Here is a 20,339-nt window from a genome sequence, read left to right on the forward strand (position 1 = left end):
TATTTTTTTATTATATATATATATTATATATAAATATATTATTCACCAAATATACATATTATTTTAAAAAAAAAAAAAAATAAAATTCCAAATACAAAAAAATTAAAATAACCCCACAACCCCCATAAAATTTTTAAAAAAAATTTTTATTTAAAACATTAAAAAATATTAAAAAATAAAAATATAACCCCATATATTAAAAACCCCAAAAAAACACAAAAAAAAACCCCAAAAATATATTATTTTTATTTTTAAAACATATTAAAAAAAAATTTATTATTACACACAAAAACAATAAACCCCAAATATTAAATTTTAAAAAAAACACAACCCTAAAAATATAAATATATATATATATTATATATATTTAAAAATATAACACACATTTATATATTATTATAATATATATAAATATATAAAAAAAATAATTATATAATATACATTAAAAACATATATATATTTTTTATATACATATACAAAAATTTTATATTATATTATATATTATATAATATATACACATAAAATATATACATATTAAAATATTATATATATAATTATACACATTTTTTATCATTAAAATATTATTTATATTATATTTAATTTAATATTCCCATATTAAAAATAATATTATATTTTATAATAATAATATATTATATATATTACAATATATAAATACATTTTAAAAATATTATTTATTATATATTAAAATTAAAATTTAAAATCATTAACAACAAAATTTTTTTTACATATAATAATAAAATTTATATATATTTATACAATTTTATACATTAACAATTTATATAATATAAAAATTATTTAATATTATTATTATATTAATATTTATTAAAAAAATTATATTTTATATTCATTATATTATTAAAAACATTAATTTTAATTTATAATTTTAAAATTTCATATTATATATATATATTTATATATTTATAATACAACAATACATTTATTATTAATTTCAATATTATATTTAAAATTATTAAAAAACCCAAATATATAATCATATTATAAAATTTTTTAAAATTAAAATATATTAAAATTTATTATTTTTATATTATTTTTAAACCCTTTTTATTATTAAACCCCAACCCCAAATATTTTATTTAATTATTTTATTTATTTATATATATATATATATCATATATTTTTATATTTACACAAATATATTTATAACATATTTTATATATATATTTATTTATATTATATTATTATTATTATTACCATATATTTCTTATTATTAAAATTAATATTAAAAAAAATAATATATCCCCCCATAAAAAATTTATATATAATTATAAAATTTTATTATATAAAAAAAACCCCAACAATTTTAAAAAAATTTTTTATAAAATTATTTTAAATTAACCCCAAAATTTATTAAAAAAAAATTAAAAATTATTAAAATTTTATTAAAAAAACCTATTATAAAAAATTTTTTAATTTTACACTTTTTATTATTTTTATTTTTAAAATTTTTATTATTAAAATTAAAAAAAATATTAAAATTTTTATATTTATTATTAATAATATTATTATTTTATCATAAATTTTTATTACATATTATTATTATTAAAATTTTACATATATTATATATAACACTATAAAAAAATATTATTATAATATTATATTATATATTATTATATATAAAATAATAAAATATATATATATATATATTTATATTACACAAAAAACACAATTTTATATTAAAATATTTTATATTTTTATAAAATAAAAAAATATATAAATAATATAAAACATATATATATATATTATTAAAAATTTAAAAATATATAATAAAAAAATATTATTAAAATAAAATTTAACAAACACAACCCTAATACATTTAATAAAAATAAAATTTATTTATTATTTTTATTAATAAATATTTTTATTATAATATATATATATATTATATTATATATATCACAACCCTATTTCATTTTTAAATATATTTTATTTTTATATATTTTATTTTTTTTCATTATATATATTTTATATTTTTTTTATTAAATAATATATAATAATAATACAAATAATTTTACATTAATATATATTATATTTATTTTTATAATAATAAAAATATTTACATATAACATTTTATATATTTTAAAATAATTTTTAAAATATTATTACAATATATTATATATATATATATATTTATATATATATACATATTTTATAAAAAATAATAATTTTATATATACAATAAATAATAATATATTATATATTTATAAAAATACAACATTATTTTTTTTTTATATACAATAATTATATATACATATTATTTATTATTATATATATATATAATATATTAATATATAATATATATATTTTTAAATTTTAAAATTATATATTATTTTTAAAAATCCTTTTAATTTATATTTTTTCATTCAATAATAATTTTTTTAATATATATTTAATAATTCATTTTTTTCTAATAATTTTTTTTTTCTTAATATATTTATTTTTAAAAAAAATTTTTTTAATTCCCTTTTTCACACAAATAAATTTTCCCCAAATATTTTTTTAAAAAAACCCCCCAAAACATATATTTAAAAAAAAATTTATTAAAAATTTATTTTTTTTTTCAAACCCCCTTTTATTTTTTCCCTTAAAATCTTTTTTTTTTAAAAATTTCTATATTTTATTCATTTATAATATATATATTTTATATATTTTTATATTATTTTTTATTATATATATATATATATTATATTCAAAATATAATAATATATATATATAATATATATATATATATAATATTATATATATTATATAAATATTTTAAAATTTTTATATATAAAAATACACATATAAAACATATAATAATTTTATATATATATCATTAAAACAAAATTTAATAATATATAAAATAATATATATATAATAATAATATAATATATATTATACAAAAATAAAATACTTTTTATTTTAATAAATTTTTAAATTTATTTTAATAATATTATATATATATATCCCCATATAAAAATTTTATAAATTATTATATATTAAAAATTAAAAAACTTTTTAAAAAACATATTTTATATATTATATATATATATATAATATAATTATATATTATATATAATATATAAAAATAAAATTATTAATTATATATATAATATTAATATTATATATCATATATATATATATATAAAAATTTTTATTTATATTATTATCACATAAAAATAAATATATAATTATATATATAAAATATATTATATTTATACATATAATATAATATATATATATATTTTTATATATATATATATATAATACAATTATAAAATATAAAATAACAATATATTATATATATATATATATATTATAAAATTTTATATATTATAATATATATATTAAAACAAAATATTTCATTATCCTATTTATTATATATTATATATAAAAATTTTAAATATATATATATATATATATATTTATTAAACTATATTTAAAATTTTTTCCCCTATATATATATTTTTTTATAATAATATATATTAATATATATTATATTAAACATATTATATATATTATATATATATTATAAAATTTTTATTATATTTATTTTCCCTTATTTTTATATATTTATTATTTAATAATATTATATTATAATATATTTTTAAAAATACATATATTAAAAACCCTTATATATATATATTTTTTAAAAAACATATTATTTTATTAAAAAATATAATATATACATATATTAAATATTTTTTCCAAATAAAATATATATTATTTAATTATTTTATTATAAAAATTCAATAATTAATATTCCCAAAATTTTATCATATTTTATAAAATTTATTCCCTTTAATAAATAATTTTATTTTAATATTTAATAATATAAAATTTATCTATTTTTTTTATACAATTTTAAAATAATATTATATTATTATATATATATATTATCCCTTATATATTATAAACCCCCCATAAAATTTTTACATATTTTTAAATATAACCTAATATAAAATATTATTTTTATACATTATATATATTATTTTATTATATAATTTTTATTAAAACATATTTTTAAAATATAATAAAATAATATTAAATAATATTTTATTAATATATAAAACTTTCAATTCATTAAATTATTTTTTTATTACATATAATATTATTTATTATATTTTTTTTAAAAATATTTTATTTTAAAAACCCCATATTAATTTAAACCCCCATTTTTTTATTTAATTCATTTTTCATTAAATTTTTATATTTCCCTTTTATAATATTTTTTATAATTTATTATTTTATCCATTATTTTTAATTTTAATTTTTTTTTCAAATAATACATTTATTTTTATTATAATTATTTAATAATATTAATTCCATAATATACAATATATTATTTTAAAATATTATTATTATTAAAACCAAATTTATTAAAATTAAAACATTATTATTTTATTTCTAAATACACATATATTATATTAAAATTTTTATTTATTAAAAAATAAAAAATATAAAACACTAAATATTATTTTTATTTATTACACACAATATTTTTATTATTATTTTTTATTAAACCCAAAAATTTAATTTAAAAATTTATTTAAAAACATTTTTTTATTAAAATTTTTATTATTTATTACAATAATTCATTCATTTTATCATTTTATTTTTATCTATCACATTTTTTAAATTATTAAAATTTTGTATTTTAATATAACATTTTTTCCCCGAAAACATTTTATTATCATTTTTTTTTTAATCATATTATTTTAAAATATACATAAATTCAAAATTATGTTTAAAAAAACCCAAAAAAAAAACAATTTTATACATATTTTTTAACCCTTAAAATTTTTATTTGTTATTTTTTTAAATTTTTATTATTTAAAAAAACCCCAAACACAATTTTTATTTTGGGTTTTTAAAAAAAGGTGAAAAAAAAACACAAAATTGGTGTATTATTTTGGAAGTTAAAAAAATTAAAAATATGTAAAAAAAAATATTGGTTTTTATTTTACAAAAATTAAAATTATTAAAATTTTTCATAATTTTAAAATTAAACACAAAATAATATATATTAAAAAATTTCACAACATATATTATTAATTTTATATATTATTATTGTATTATAATATAATAAATATATAAAATTAAAATTATATAAATATAAATATATATTATTATATAAAACACACACACATATATATATTATATAATTATTTTAAAAAAATGTATATATATATATATATATATATATATATATATACACACACAAAAAAAAACAAAAACACACACACACACACACAAAAACAACAACAAAAAAAACACACACTATTAAACCCTATTTAAATAAATAATCCCCTTTATGGGCCCCCCCCAACCTAAAATTAATATTTAATTTAAACTTTTTCCCCATACATTAACCCCCTTTCCCCTTTCCTAACCCATTTCCACCCCCTGCCACCAAAAATAAATACAATAAAACACCAAAAACACAATTTTTCACTATAAAAAATAATTTAATCAAAAAAAATTTATTAAAATATTAAAATACAAAAAAAAATAATATTTAAATTTTATTATTATTACACACAACAAAACCAAACCCACCTCCCCCCCTTCCCCACCCCACCCCCCCAACCACCACTTTTTAAATTAAATTTTAAACACCAACACCCCCTTTTTTAACCCTCAACAAAAAATTTTAATTTAAAAATTTTCCCCTTCTACCCCTTTTTAAATTTTTTCCAAACTATTTCCATTTGCCAAATTTTAAAAAATATAATTCAAATGAAAATTTAAAATTAAATTAAAAATTTTACTCCTACTAAAGGCTTTCCCCAATTTAAAATTTTAAAATATCCAAAGACCTTTGGGTTTAAAAACCAAGAAAAAACCCCAATTCCTTTTAAAAACAAATTTTTTAAATTAAAAAACTTAAATTTTTAACCCCCCCGCTCCCCTTCCTTGGGGGGTTAGAACCCCGAATTCCCCCCCCCCAAAAAAAGAAACCAAATTTTTTTAACCCAAACAACCTAACTTAAAGGGGGAAGCCCCCCCACCCCAAACCCCCCTATTCCTTCACCAAATTAAATCCAAAACCCCTTTTTCCCCAATTTAAAACAAATTAAAAAAACTAAATCCCCTCCCCCTTTTTATCCCACTTCCCCCCATTTTAAAATATAAATAAGGTTTCCCCACCTTCCCCCCCTTTTGATGTTTTTTACCAAAATTTCTTTTCCCCTTACAAACCCCTTTAAAAACCCCTAACCGTTTGGGGAATAGATAATTTCCCCCAAATTTAAAAAAACCAAAAAAATTACTGAAACCAAATTTGGAAAAAAGGTAAATAGCCCTTTTCAATAAACTCCAAAAATTTTCCCACAAACAAAACCTTTAAAAAATCCCCAAATTCTCTTTTAACCCCCCCTTAAAAAAAAAAACACAAATTATTTTCCCCTTTTAATTTCTTTTCCCCGGTAATTTCACAAACCGGCCCAAAAATTAAAGGTGGGAAAAATAATCCCCCAAGGACAACCCTTGGTTCTTTTAACTTTAAAGGGGGTGGGTCCCTTTTTTTAATCCCCCTAAGGTATTTAAACCATACAAACAACCCGGTAAAAAATCCCCCCAAATTTTATTTTTAAACCCCCCCAAAAACAAACACCCTAGTTTTTTTAAAATTTCCCCTTAACAAAACCCTAAAGTATTTTAAAGGGTGGCCCTTCCGAATACCCCCCCGGGCACCTTTTCTTAACCCTTTAAACAGGACGGGGTCCTTTTCCTAACCCCCCCCCATTAAATAAAGGGGAAAAATAAAAATTTCCCCCTGGTTTTAAAAAACTAAAAAAACACCCCAATTTGGGGGATTTTTAACATTCCCACTGGAAAGGGGGCCCGGACAAAAACTTTTAATACCAAATTCCTAGCCATCCTAGACACCCATGCACCAGCACGATCGATTAGAACTAAAACAAAAGTCTCCCCATGGCTCTCAAAAGAAACCAGACAAAAAATGTCACTTAGAAACTAAGCCTGAACAACCTGGCATGCCACAAAAGCCCCCACAGATCAACTTGGATATAAACAGCTAAGGAATGACAAAAAAAATAAAACTGTTACTGCCATCTACAACGGAAGCACCAAAACCAACCTCAAAAGTTTTGGGCAGGTATAAAACTCCTGCACCCTGGACAATCCACCACTCCTTCCCCCTTGGCTACTAAACAAAAACCTCCAGAAGCAGTTGCCAATACCTTTAATAGCTTCTTTACAGAAACCATCCAGCAGCTGGCTAGCCAACTATCTCCCGGTTGCCCAAACCCAAATGGCACCTTACCTAGCTCCCAATTATCCTTTAACTTTCAACTAGTTTCCACTTCACTTATCCATATACTACTCAAGAAATTAAAATCAGCCACCCTATCTGCGGATCTGCTCCCAGCTAAAGTATCTTCAAAAAGCTGCAGATGTCATAGCATATCCAGTTTCCATCTTGATCAACAGAACAATATCTGAGGCTACCATCCATCTGGAAGATATCCCACGTAATCCAACTCCATAAAGGGGGCAGTTCCACTGAATTGTCAAACTACAGATCCATAGCTATCCTGTCACCCCTACCAAAAATTATGGAGAAATGTATCCACAAACAACTCATGAACTACCTTATCAAGAACAAGTGCCTGACTAACACTCGGCATGGCATTCGACCATTACATTGCACCACCTCAGCCTTCCTCTCCTTTGCTAATGTCATCAACCAAAAATTGAAACAATAATAAACTTTCCTCATCCCTCTTTCTTGATCTTTCCAAGGCCTTCGGCATGGTCACCCATCAACTCCACATTCTCACACTGAAAACCATCTCCCTAGACAACCAGACTCTCAAGTGGTTCTAATCACATCTGAGTGGTAGACACCAAGCTGTCCTATGGCAGGACAAACTATCTACCCTCCTATCATCCTTGGAGACCCCAGGGATCCATATTAGGACCTCTCCTGTTTTCCATCTTTATTAATGACTTGTACAAGGTCATCCCAAATACAGTGTACAATATGCAGATGATTCTATTTTAATATGCTTGGCCACCTTCCCTACTGACCTTCAGATATTATCTCAAACTACTTTTAACACAGTGGAAAAATGGCTCCTTAACAGGTGGCTCATATTAAATCCTAACAAAACAAAACTATTGATTTTCTCCTCCAACTAGTAGACCTTCCTTACCAGCCTTTACTATAAAATCTAACAATGGCACATTCATTTCTCCAGACCCCTTTACCAAACTCTTAGGTGTAATAGTTGACAATAAGTTTGACATGCACATCAATCTAACTTAAGTCAATAAAAAACTTAGCTCACTTTACAGGATTAAACCTTACCTAACTACACTAGCTAGAACAGTTATTGCCCAAAGACATCTACTCTCCACCCTCCTTTATGCCTCCCCTTTAGTCACAAGAGTAAAACTAACCCTAACAAACTTTCAATTTGCTATAATCACATTGCCAGATTCGCCACTGGTGCAGCCTACAGAACGCATCACTGCCTTAACCTAAACTCTCGAGGGTGGCTGGAATTACCTAATCTACTTCAAGCCAACTAACTAATAGTGGCATACAAGGTTCTCTAGCAACCTGAAAATATGCCTGTACTTGTTAACCTTATCACTCCCTAAAGTAACCTTAGGGCACTACACATCCAACAAATGCTTAATTCAAACATTCAAAACTAAAAACTTAGCTGGGGAATCTTTATTTGCCAACTCTGTGGGCAAAACTTGGAACTCCCTTCCTGTTGAACTTACTTCAAAGCTCTCTCCAACACAATTAAAAAAAAAATCTAATACAGTACTTCAAACCACGTTGGCTATGTCCATGTGCCAATCCTGATTAACTCCTACCTTATATTCATGTGCTAAAACAGGACTTTTGCTCCACTTTGACTGCATCCTACGTGTAGGTCTATAATCTATTAGCATTGTATTACACTGTTAGACTAATTGAGGTTGAATCTCCATATGATGAATGAAGTACTGCTCTGAACTTAATTGCTTTTAACATGTGTATATGAAATAATCTTTTGTATGCATGTCTGGAGCTTTTCTCCCTGGGCCTCCGCTGAAAATGGACATGTATCCAGTTGGACTATCCCAGTCAACAAATGTAAAATAAATAAAAAAAATAAATAAATACTAAGTCTCCCCCACAGACTGCCCAGGATTCTTGATACTCAAATTGTTTGGGGTGTAAGGCTAGACTTGTAAGGGCCCTAGTGGTTGTTAATCTACTAACAACCTATGAACCTTTAAATAAAGCACAGGAAGTAAGGGTGGGTGGCTCTAACTTCTTCAAAAGAGCTGAACTGTCACTAGTGGACTGCCTTAGGGTTCAGTCTTGGGAGTCATTTTTCTTTGGCATTTACTTCTTGGAGTTAAACAGCTAATGTCAAGGGGCTGTGGCTGAATAAGTCTGCACCGGCGGGAATAACTGACAATAAAATTGAGGCCTCTAGGATAACTGTATTGCATTACCAAGATAAAATGTTAAACTCAGTTTCACAAATTTTAGAAATATTTGAGCAAATTTACTCAGAAATATATGGGGCGAATGCTCATCAGACCCCTATTTCTGAGACTGAGAAATTTTTTGGAAATCTTAATTTCCCTACGATCAATGATATTCAAGCAACACTTCTGTCAGCTCCATTTAATCAGCAGGAAATTGTTGAAGTCATTAAGCAGCTTAAGCTACGCAGGGCACCAGGTCCGGATGGCCTCACTACAGACTTTTATAAGACAGTCAATCTTAAACTTTCATCTATACTTTTGAAAGTATTTAATCATATTAGATTTAATGGCATTACTAATTTACACAAACACCTCTAAAATGATTTTTATTCCCCAAAATAATGTTGATAGAACTAATCCTCATAGTTATAGACTGATTTCATTGATTAATGTAGACATTAAAATACTAGCATCACTACTTGCGGAGATACTTAAAATTATACCCTCAATCATCTCTTCGGAACAAATCGGGTTTTATGACTGATAGGCATACATGGGATAATACTTTAACCCTAGAATCTATGATTCAACTTATTAATAAGGAAAGAAATCCGAGGTATGCATTAGTTTTAGATGCTTGCAAAGCATTTGACAGAGTTGATTGGAATTTTTTTTATTTACGCCTCTCATTTTAAGATTCCAAAAGATTTCATCAACTTATTATAAACCCTATACAGCAACTCCTATACATATCTTTACGTTAATAGGTCTATATGAAGCCCCACTAAAATAGTTAATGGAACAAGACAGGTATGCCCGCTTTCACTGCTACTACTTAACTTGTACATTGAGCCCTTTTTTCTCCACATTTCACAAAGAGCTTTTTACTCAATTCCTAAAATCTTGAACTCTAAAGTTATGATTGCATTTGCAGATGATCTTAACATTTACTTTCAATTCCCTAATACAGACTTAAAGAAAATTATAAGATCATTAGATGAATACTCAAGAAAAGAAAATTTTAAGATCATTAGATGAATACTCAAGAATTGCAAACTATCAAGTTAACCATAAGAAATCGTATATTTTCCCAATTAACCCCTCAAGCCATCTAAAAGGCTATTTCCCGGACTCTCCTTTTAAAATGGTATACTCGATTAAATACTTGGGGATCTGTAATGAACATAACCATCAATCTATGTTGAAAAATCATCGATCTACGTTGAAAAACAATGTAGTTAAAATATGGACAAAGATAACACAAGATCTGAATAGATGGAGGCAACTGAAATTGTCCACAATGGCTAAAGCGGCTATAATCAGAATAAATGTTCTGCCACGATTATTATATCATTTTAATGCATCTTTCGCAACTATTCCAAACTATTTTTTTCAAAAAATGTACAAGGTATTCGCCAAATTTATTTGGTATCCCAAATCAGTTAAGATAAGTTACTCAAAACTGATCTACCCCAGAGAGAAGGGAGGACTAACTTTACCTGACTTCCACCTTTATTAAAGGATCATAGGCGCTACCAAATTATTATTAATTTCAAATTAATTTCAAATTTCTTTCTGGGCAGGGAGCATTGGTCTCCGAAATGGGAGAGAATATGGTATAATCATGTGGTCACTAGTAACATTAAACCCAAAGCCAATCCTTTCATAGCTCAGGCAAATCTCAGAAATCTCAAACTAAGTGCTATGTTAAAGCAAGAAATTAAGAGCTTTCAGGATCTAATAAAATCCTTGAAATTAGACAGAGTTCTAGATTTGCTCCAACCTATCCATCTAAATCCCAATATCAAAATGGACAATAAAATGATAAACTTAACGGATTACCCAATGATTAAGGACTGTACTGTTTGGGATATCCTTAAACATAAAGCAGGATCATTACAGGATTTGCTTGCTGTCTTTGGAGGTTAGTAAAAAATATACCGTTACATTACACCAGATCAGAGAGGTCATTCACTCTGAGCAGAGATATTTCTTTTAATGAAGCTGAACTAGAGAGAGGCTACTGGACATTATGGAACATCCACATAGTGGGAAGAAAACACTCTCCAACACATACAAATCCATTAGTGCTATTAAATATGAAAATTTATTATTATACTCTAATTACTTGGATAATAGGGGAAACATACTTACAGATGATCAGTAAGTTGAAGCAATTAAATGCATGATTAGCTTATCCCCATTTAAAAAGCTACTTTACACCCAACTAAAGATTAACAATAACGCTTATACCCCCATGAGACTGAAAAAATTTGATCCCAATACCTCCTCATAGTGTTCCTTTTGCCCTTTCCCTCAGGTGGACCTCCTGCATGTGTTATGGGTTTGTAAGTACTCACAAAAATCGGTGGTGCTCTCTTAAGGTGCGATTAGAAAAGATTGGATATTATAATAAATCAACCCCATCTTGGAAAATAGCCATCCTTCACATACCCGATTTAAAATTCTCCAAACTGAAACTACATATTCTTATTACTTTGTGTTTTATTATCTATAACCAGAAATTGGCTAAATCGCACAAAAATATCATGGAATTGTTTTGCAGCTATGGCAACATACATAGCCTCTCAAAGATTCACTGTGAGGAATGTAAAGAAACGGCTTCATTACCAAAAATCACTTTTTGAGCTTATTTTGGAAAATTTACATATTTGTGTATGGCTCTTATTTAGGTGTCAACTTTTATTCAGCTTAATTTAGATGCCTATTTCCTTAACACATTTCCTGTCACATGGATGCTCTACTTACGATTCATGAAGAAAGTCAATCTATGCAATGATATGCTCAAAATTTCTCTTTTTGTTTTGCTTTAGTAGCACTTGTGTAGATAGTGTAAATAGTTGTTTGCCTTTTAGAGATTGTGTCCAATAGTTTTTAGTTATATTGTGTGTGTAACCATTATTGCTTATGCTTTCTACCTATGTCCGTTCTTTTATTAACTTTGTATTTGGTGCACATGATAAATAAAAAATTGCTATTGGGGAAAAAAAAAGTCTGCACTATGATCCCATAAGAGGTCCTGATTCAGACAGACAGTTTATGTCAAAACCATGGCCTCAAACTAGATACCAAAAAATGTATAATAATTTACTTCAGCAAGCTTGACTCTGTTTGTAATTACCACATTGACCAAATCTCCCTGAAAGCTCATCCCATTGTTACAGATCTGGGAACCTATGCTGGCAATAAACTATCCTTTGATCACTATGTATTCACAATTGTAAAGAAAAAAATTTTCATTGCATAGCTTATACCAAAGGGTATGGCATCCAGATCCAGGGACATTATTGTGCCTCTGTGCTTGGTACTCATTTAGCTGATCATTAATCCCCCTTCTGGTACAGCTGGAAAATTAAGGGCTTAAATCATAAAAGTCATGCACACCATCAAAGTCTTGTCTCTCTTCTAAGTACCACACAAGCAACTGAAAGGCAACCTTTGCATCACTTATAGAATCTCAACAGATCCGGTCTGTGCTCAAGGGGACCTCAAATCTCTTTTGCAAGAGCAGCAGATTACAGTGGAGGGATAGGTATGCATCACAGAGCAAAACACTTCTTTGGAAATGGCTTCCCCTTCACATAAAAGCACAGTACTTCTTATACTCTGTTCAAAAATAACTTGGATGAATTAAAGGTTGTCCTCTAATTTACCCACAATTTATCATGAGTGGTCACCATGGACAGGAGAAACGTAGATACCAAACATATGCATGGGCAGTCCATCTTTGGAAAGTCATATTGCAAAATAGAATGACTAAAAAGTTACCGTGGGCATAGGAATGCTGGACTAGGCTTATTAATAGCTTGGAGATCAATAGCCTACTCAGCACATATGAACCTATAACCATACGAATGATCAAGTGGCACAAGGCATGGTTTCAAAATTAATGACTACAGCAAAGATAAACCACATTACAAGTGTGTGGATAAAAACCCACCACTTCTAAATGTAAAGCAAGAGGAATCAATGTGCTCGTCAGAGAACTAGTTACAAAGCAAAAGCCAATATGACTAAAAATATTTTATTACTACCATTATAAAGAGATGGTAATGATAGTAGTAAAAGATGAAGAAACTTGGAAGCAGTGATTGTTTAAATGTTCTTTGAAGAAAGATGCAGGTTTGTGTCATATAAAACTCACATAACTGTTTTTTGACAAAGAAGTGCAATGCTTAGGACATATTTTACATATACAAGGTTACTGCCTCTGTAGAAATACTTTGCCAAAGTAAATGTATACTTTGTCAAAAAAAAAAAAAAAAACTGTTGCTGCTAGTGTAAATTTTGCAGTACGTAAATGTAAAAAATGGAAAATCTGTAACTTCCCTGAATGTAAAACTGTTTTCAGTGAATTACAAGGAAACTGCTGAAACCGACTATCTGTGCTGTCTGTATGTATTCACCATATTTGAAAACTAGGTTACTGGAAATCTAATCTTACACAAGCTAAAAGGAGGACTGCCTCAGACTCTTTAGCAGAGAAGACCTTTAGTCGCTGCCTTACATTTGAACTGAGATAGACTGCATTTCTGGACACACCAGATTCAATTTTGCCTGTGGAATTATGCAACTACATCTTGGACTTCTAAGTCAAAGGTAGGTAACAATTCAGTACATTTCTTCAACTACTAATATAAACTGGTTCAGTTAAGCTGCTAGTCAGAATTTTTCTTTACATCATTTGTGTGTTTAAACACTTATTCTGTACTTTCCCTGTGCACGTTTAAAGCTGCTTGTATGTTTGATTTTACCATGTACAATGTTTATTTTTACTTATATTTCAGGCATAGTGTTTGTTTACGCAATTTTAAATAGCTGTGGGTAGTGATTTATTTTTTCACTAGCTTTAGGATAGGTGTTTTGGAATGGATGTATATTTCGGGAGGTCTATGGAATCACAAAATGAAAAATAATTAGGAATGAAGGACTATGAAAAAGGGATATACTCACTAATTTTTCCAGCTCAAAGAAAACAACCTCCCAGCCAACAGGTTTCCAAGGGAAACTCAAGGGGGAGGCAATCTCATGTTATCCAACAAGGAATTATAGATGGATCCTCCAAGTACGTAATGGTTTAATGCCAGTAGCCTGTTTGTAATTCCTTGTAGGACCCTTTGGTAATCGTGTAGGTTAAAAAAAAGTGCTAAAAGAAAAGCTCTCTTGTAGTTGGCCTTGTAGTGGTATCACCCTAAGACCTCTATGTGCGAGATCCTGCACCCATAATTTGATCTCCTACCAAGTATTAAAAAGGTTTGGAATCTCATACCTGGGCCATTCCAAAATACTGACCAACCACCTCTGGCGAGTGTGTGGCAAGGGTTGTCTAGAAAAAATCCATAGCCTCCCAATTACTCCAGTTAATTGCCCAGATGGCTTAAGAGGGCCACTTCTAAAGTTCAGGATAGAAAGGATCAGAACCGAGCCAGTCACAAGATGCTTAGCGCCCACACCCTGTAATGTACCCCACTAGTAGAAGCCAGAAGCTCTCCTCTTCAAAGTCAATGGACTGCTGCCATAGTGACTGACAAAAGTATGGTAAAATCCTCATTAACCAGGGATTATTTCCCTTCCAGCAAGTGCTTGAAAAGCTGTGCAAGATGCACACATACTGGTATGGGAGCTAAGCCTGGCTAGCTTGCCATACTAAGTCTCCAGTGAAGAAACTCCAGATTTCCTCTCAAGCCATGACAGGTACCTTCCATTCACCATAAAGTGCAGGTGCTGGACAAGTTTAAGGAACTTAGGACATGGTATGAACTATTAACAAGTGTATGAGCATCCTTGCATACAGAAAGTCTGAAATGGATGCCATATTTTGACTGGTGGAAAAGATGAACATAAATATAGTATCCAACAAGTTGATTGATCTACACAAGGACTTTTCATCGGATACCTGGGCAAAAAAGCAACTTCAAAAAAACAGTGAAGATGGGAACTAAAAAACAAGCAACAATGTAGAAGTGAATGTTTACTTCGCATACCTGATGTACCAGAAAACCCTCTTTTGGATTTGCATCGGGTTACTGCTACTACCAGTAACTATGAAATTAACAGATCTCAGCCTGAATTTATACAATGTTACAGGGACCTTGAAAATAAATTCTATAAATACAAAAGGTTGCAATGGCAGCGTCTGCATTTACAAGCCTCATTACAACATAAGGTGATTCCTAGGGGCTTGCGCATTCTGAATACGCCTAGCTACGGAGACCAATATCCTGAACTTGGCAGCGTCTGCATTTACAAGCCTCATTACAACATAAGGTGATTCCTAGGGGCTTGCGCATTCTGAATACGCCTAGCTACGGAGACCAATTTCCTGAACTTCTCCGTAGATGGCAAGAATTAAATCTGCATTAGCACTGGTTACCTACAACTTCTAATTATTTTTTTTGCTCCTATGGATTGTGATTTAAAAAATGAAGTGATTCAAATTGAGAATGATAGTCAATCGTTTTTCCGTTGATGTAGTGGGTGACAAATTGGAACACTTACAAGAAAATATCTTGTCTTTTGACAAGAGACTACAACTCACAAAAAATTAAGAAGTTGCAGAGAGATTTAAAATATTTCCAAACCTAGAATGTTTTTGCCTGGCCGAAAGAGCAGTCGGGAACAGCTGCTACATAATCAGCGAATTACATACGTAATCCAACTGCCAAGAGCATGCATGTAAAGGGTGGAGCTCCGTCTGCAACGTGCATTCCTACAGTTGCCACCATACCAGAGATTGAACAGCCACTATCTGGCAATGCTGAAAACACACTTCAAATGGAATTAGGCGCTAATACACCAAGCGCCTCAGAAGCTAGTACAAGTGCTTTGTCTAGCACTAGTATGACAGTATCGTCTGCCATAACACTGCAAGATCCTGGTAATACAAATGATAGTGCCCTTTTTTTAGGCAACAAGCAAACTGTGGATTTCTCATGAATAAATCCAGTACCCATCAGAAGCAGATCGAGGAGTGTAGTAAGGAAGGGCAAGATACAGAGGAACAAGTGTGGAAAAGAATACTCCAACCATGAAAAAGCATCATTTTTAAACCAAGGTTTGGTTTTTAATCTCTTGTTTAGACTTAACAGAACACATTCAGCTCCTTAATAAGGGTTGGTCATTTATTACAACCGGAAAAGCTGAGCATGCTGAAATGCTTAAAGATCCGAGACTGCTAGGTAGAAACTTGACATTACAAAGTCTATTTAATGACAACGCAAATAGTACTTCCAATTTTAAGAGACCTAGTATGTTTGTTCCTGTTACAAACCATGTTGTACAAACTTTTGTGAATCTCAATTCAGGGCATTATTTGAAAATGGCACTAAGGCTAGTTTTTGAAATATGTCTGAAGACGACATTAATGCTCTTTGTGAACTAAAAGATATGCAGTCTATTGATATAAAACCTGCAGACAAGAGATTGTTGTTCTTGACAAGGAATTATATTTACATCAAATGGAAGTGTTATTGCATGATACAGTGACTTACTGCTGCATTTCTAAACAAATTGTTGGTGGAATTATAGAAAAGTTTATTTTCTTGTTTTTAACCTTCTAATAACAGGTTTAATTAATGAAGACTCGTTTAAGTATTTTAACACACCTAACCCCACTATTCCTAGTATATATGGCCTACCAAAGGTACATAAAAACAAGCACCTTCCACCCATGAGACCAGTAGTCTCCGGTGGTGGTTGGTGTACTGAAGCACTATCAATTTATGTGGAGAACACACTACACCCTTTTTTGGATGACTGTTATACCATTCTCAAGGATACAAAAAGTTTTCTGGAAAGATTACACAATAGAATTTCTACTGTAGATGGAGATTACATGTTTGTTACCTTAGATATAGTGTCTCTTTTTACTTCTATCCCTAATGAATGGGGTATATGTATTATCAGGGCTTTCCTTAGTTTGCACAAATGTCTTAATGATAACCATATAGGACTCATATGTACAATATTAGAAATTATTATAGAAAATAATGTTTTTCTTTTTGAAAATGATTTCCAGAAGGTTGGCGTGGCTATGGGCACTGCTTGTGCAAATAGTTATGCCAACTAGTTTTAACACAATGGGAACAGACCACTATTCTAGCAGCAAACAATGATTTAAGTAACCATATTTTATGGTATGTCCGTTTTGTGGACGATATCTTTATGCTATGGAAAAGTGATGCCACTGAACTTGAAAAACTGGTTGAATATATGAATAATGCTACTGGATTCCTAAAGTTTAGTTACAAATGTTCGCGGAGTGAAATTGAGTTTTTAGGTGTCCTTCTCAAGAAGACCTGAATGAGGTCAGTAGTGGTATATATAAAAAAACCCACAAGAAAAAATGCTCTACTACATAAAAATAGTATGCACTCTAGGCATATTCCCCGTAACATGTTAAAAGGACAAGTTTATATGGTGATCAGACTTCACAACAATGATCTAGAGGCACAAAATGCCTTATGCATACTTAAAACAGGAGTTTTTGCAAAGAAGGTACTCTGTGAAAGAGATAGACACTGTAATAGATGAAGCTTGGACTCATAGAAGTGACAGATGTAAACCCTACTTTAGGGATGTAGTGAATGATGTACAGAATTGTCAAGGTAGTAATGCCAGTTCTAATGATTTCAGAATTATTTTCAGTTTTCAAGTGACATCAATGAGTATTCTGATATTATAAAAAGAAATTGGCATATTTTACAAGTAATTCCTGAGCTAAAGAATAAGATTAGCACTGTTCCTGCTTTTTCCTTTAGGAATAATTAGTCACTTAAACAGCATCTATGCAATAAAATTTTGTAAGTAGATCATATGAGTCTATGAGGTTAGGCACTTTTCCTTGCAGAAGATGTTCTGCCTGTCCTTATATTTTTTCTAATGTCTCATATACACACCCTACTAAGAATTTCACTATACATATTAATTATTATGCTGACTGTCGTACTTCTAATATAGTATATTTTGCTTACTGCCAGCAGTGTCATGTCTTTTATGTAGGGAAAACCAATAGGCTTTTGAAGGACAGAATATTAGGGATATTCAAACTCAAAAAAAGAATAATGCTTTAGCAAATCATGTCATGGCAACTGATCCCTCACATAAATTTAGTTTTTTTGTTATTGAGGTAATTGATGCTAGTCCCCGAGGTGGAGACACTGACACTACAGTAGAAGCAGCTGAACAAAAATGGATACTTTTATTAGATGCAGAGAGACCTCCAGGCCTGAATGGCGTTTTTTCTGTTAAGCCTTTTCTAAAACTAAGGAGGCTTAAACATTGATTTCTATATTCATATTTTATATTTTGTGTGTAGTAAATGCATACATATATACGTTTCTATGTTGTACTGTATGTACTTTTTAAAGATATTTTTACTTCTGTCTTTTTAAGATTTTTATGTCTTATTTGATTGTATCAGCTGATTAATTACTTAATTGACTAACACTATATATGGATGCTGTGTTTTTTCTAAGTTTGTCTGATGAAGCGACAGTTTTTGGTCGTGAAAGCTCTTACTCTGTTGTTTTATTTGATTAAAGTCAGTGTCTGTGTAAGTTGGGCGCATTTGGTTTTCTTTTATTAACAATGTAGAGCCCCTCACTAATGCCTAACCAACATAATCAGTGCCATACCCAAGTGGGAGGGGGGGGGTAGGGGATAACTCTGGTATCCCTGAATCCAGAAAATAAATTCTTTATGGAAAGGCAGGACGTATCCAAAGAATGGTTATATCACAGCAACTGAGGACCAGCATGTGAGCAGATCACGCTGATCCCATTGCCAGAAAATAGCATAAGCTGGTGGGAAGACAAAAGAAAACAAAGTGAGAACTCCCAAACGTTCTTTTTTGAGTTCAAGCTATCAGTTTTCCAACAAAACATTTAGGCATTAATTAGTGATTAAACTGCTACAAAAGACCAAAAAAGGTAATGTAATAAAGGGTTACTGCTTTAAATTTACAGAAGAAATTATCTGTCCATGTGTAACACAATATCAAAACCCATAAAACACCTACTTGCACAAAAAAAGTTTATATTATAGCTACTGCTGTAGTCAGCTTAGTTAAGTAACGTTGTTTCCTAGGGAGAACAAACATAAAATACGAGGAAATTGAAATAGTGCTCATAAAATAGAACACGAGAAAAAAACATTACCGTTTTTGATGCTGCAGCATATTTAGGCTGGGCTGGGGAATCAAACTTTGTGGGTACATCATTTCCCGATCCTACTGAACAAGGTCCATCCATTCTGAGACCAGTGCAACCCTCTGTTTAAACAATAAAAAATTTTCACAATTAACCTTCTTTATTCCAATTTTGTTGTTTTGTTTCACTTCGCATACAAGACGATAAACTTGCTGACAGCAGAATTAAGTATGGTTCACTACCTACAACATGTACACACTTGACAGTTCAAGACTAAATACTGTAATACAAAATGTCCATGGCTAAAGAAAGGAAAAAGATTTCACCTTAATGGAAGTATGTTGTACTTTATTTATGAGAGAGTGTCTTGTTAACTAACCTTGGGAAATAGTCATACACGAAGGTCATAAATGACTATCATGCTACAGAGAGAATACTAATAACCATAAACAAAGTTTCTCAAAATTTGCTATCTACACTAGAAATAATAGTTGAAGCTCTGCAGTGACGTGTGTGTGTGTGTGAAGCCATGTACAGGTTGCTAACCATTCTTAGCAGGAAGGTCATGTAGAGACTACCACCACTCCTTCATTTGATAGTCCCATTGCGCTGTGCCGACAGTCTCGCACTGTTCTGGGGGATGGGGATTGGGAAAAGAATGACGAATAAATCCACATATTACTGCTA

General features: G+C 28.9%; 1 protein-coding gene across 1 annotated transcript in view; it reads right to left on the bottom strand.

The window, feature by feature from the left end:
* SFR1 (SWI5 dependent homologous recombination repair protein 1) overlaps positions 1-20,339 on the bottom strand; it is a 423,881-nt gene that overhangs the window by 381,710 nt on the left and 21,832 nt on the right. Inside the window, exon 2 of the mRNA XM_044055958.1 lies at positions 19,662-19,774. Coding sequence (XP_043911893.1) covers positions 19,662-19,754 — 93 coding nt within the window. The 5' untranslated portion in view covers positions 19,755-19,774. The remainder of the gene's footprint in view (positions 1-19,661; positions 19,775-20,339) is intronic.

Source organism: Protopterus annectens, chromosome 14.part0 (assembly GCF_019279795.1).
Source record: "Protopterus annectens isolate FY-2018-M chromosome 14.part0, PAN1.0, whole genome shotgun sequence".
Lineage (NCBI taxonomy): Eukaryota > Metazoa > Chordata > Ceratodontiformes > Protopteridae > Protopterus > Protopterus annectens.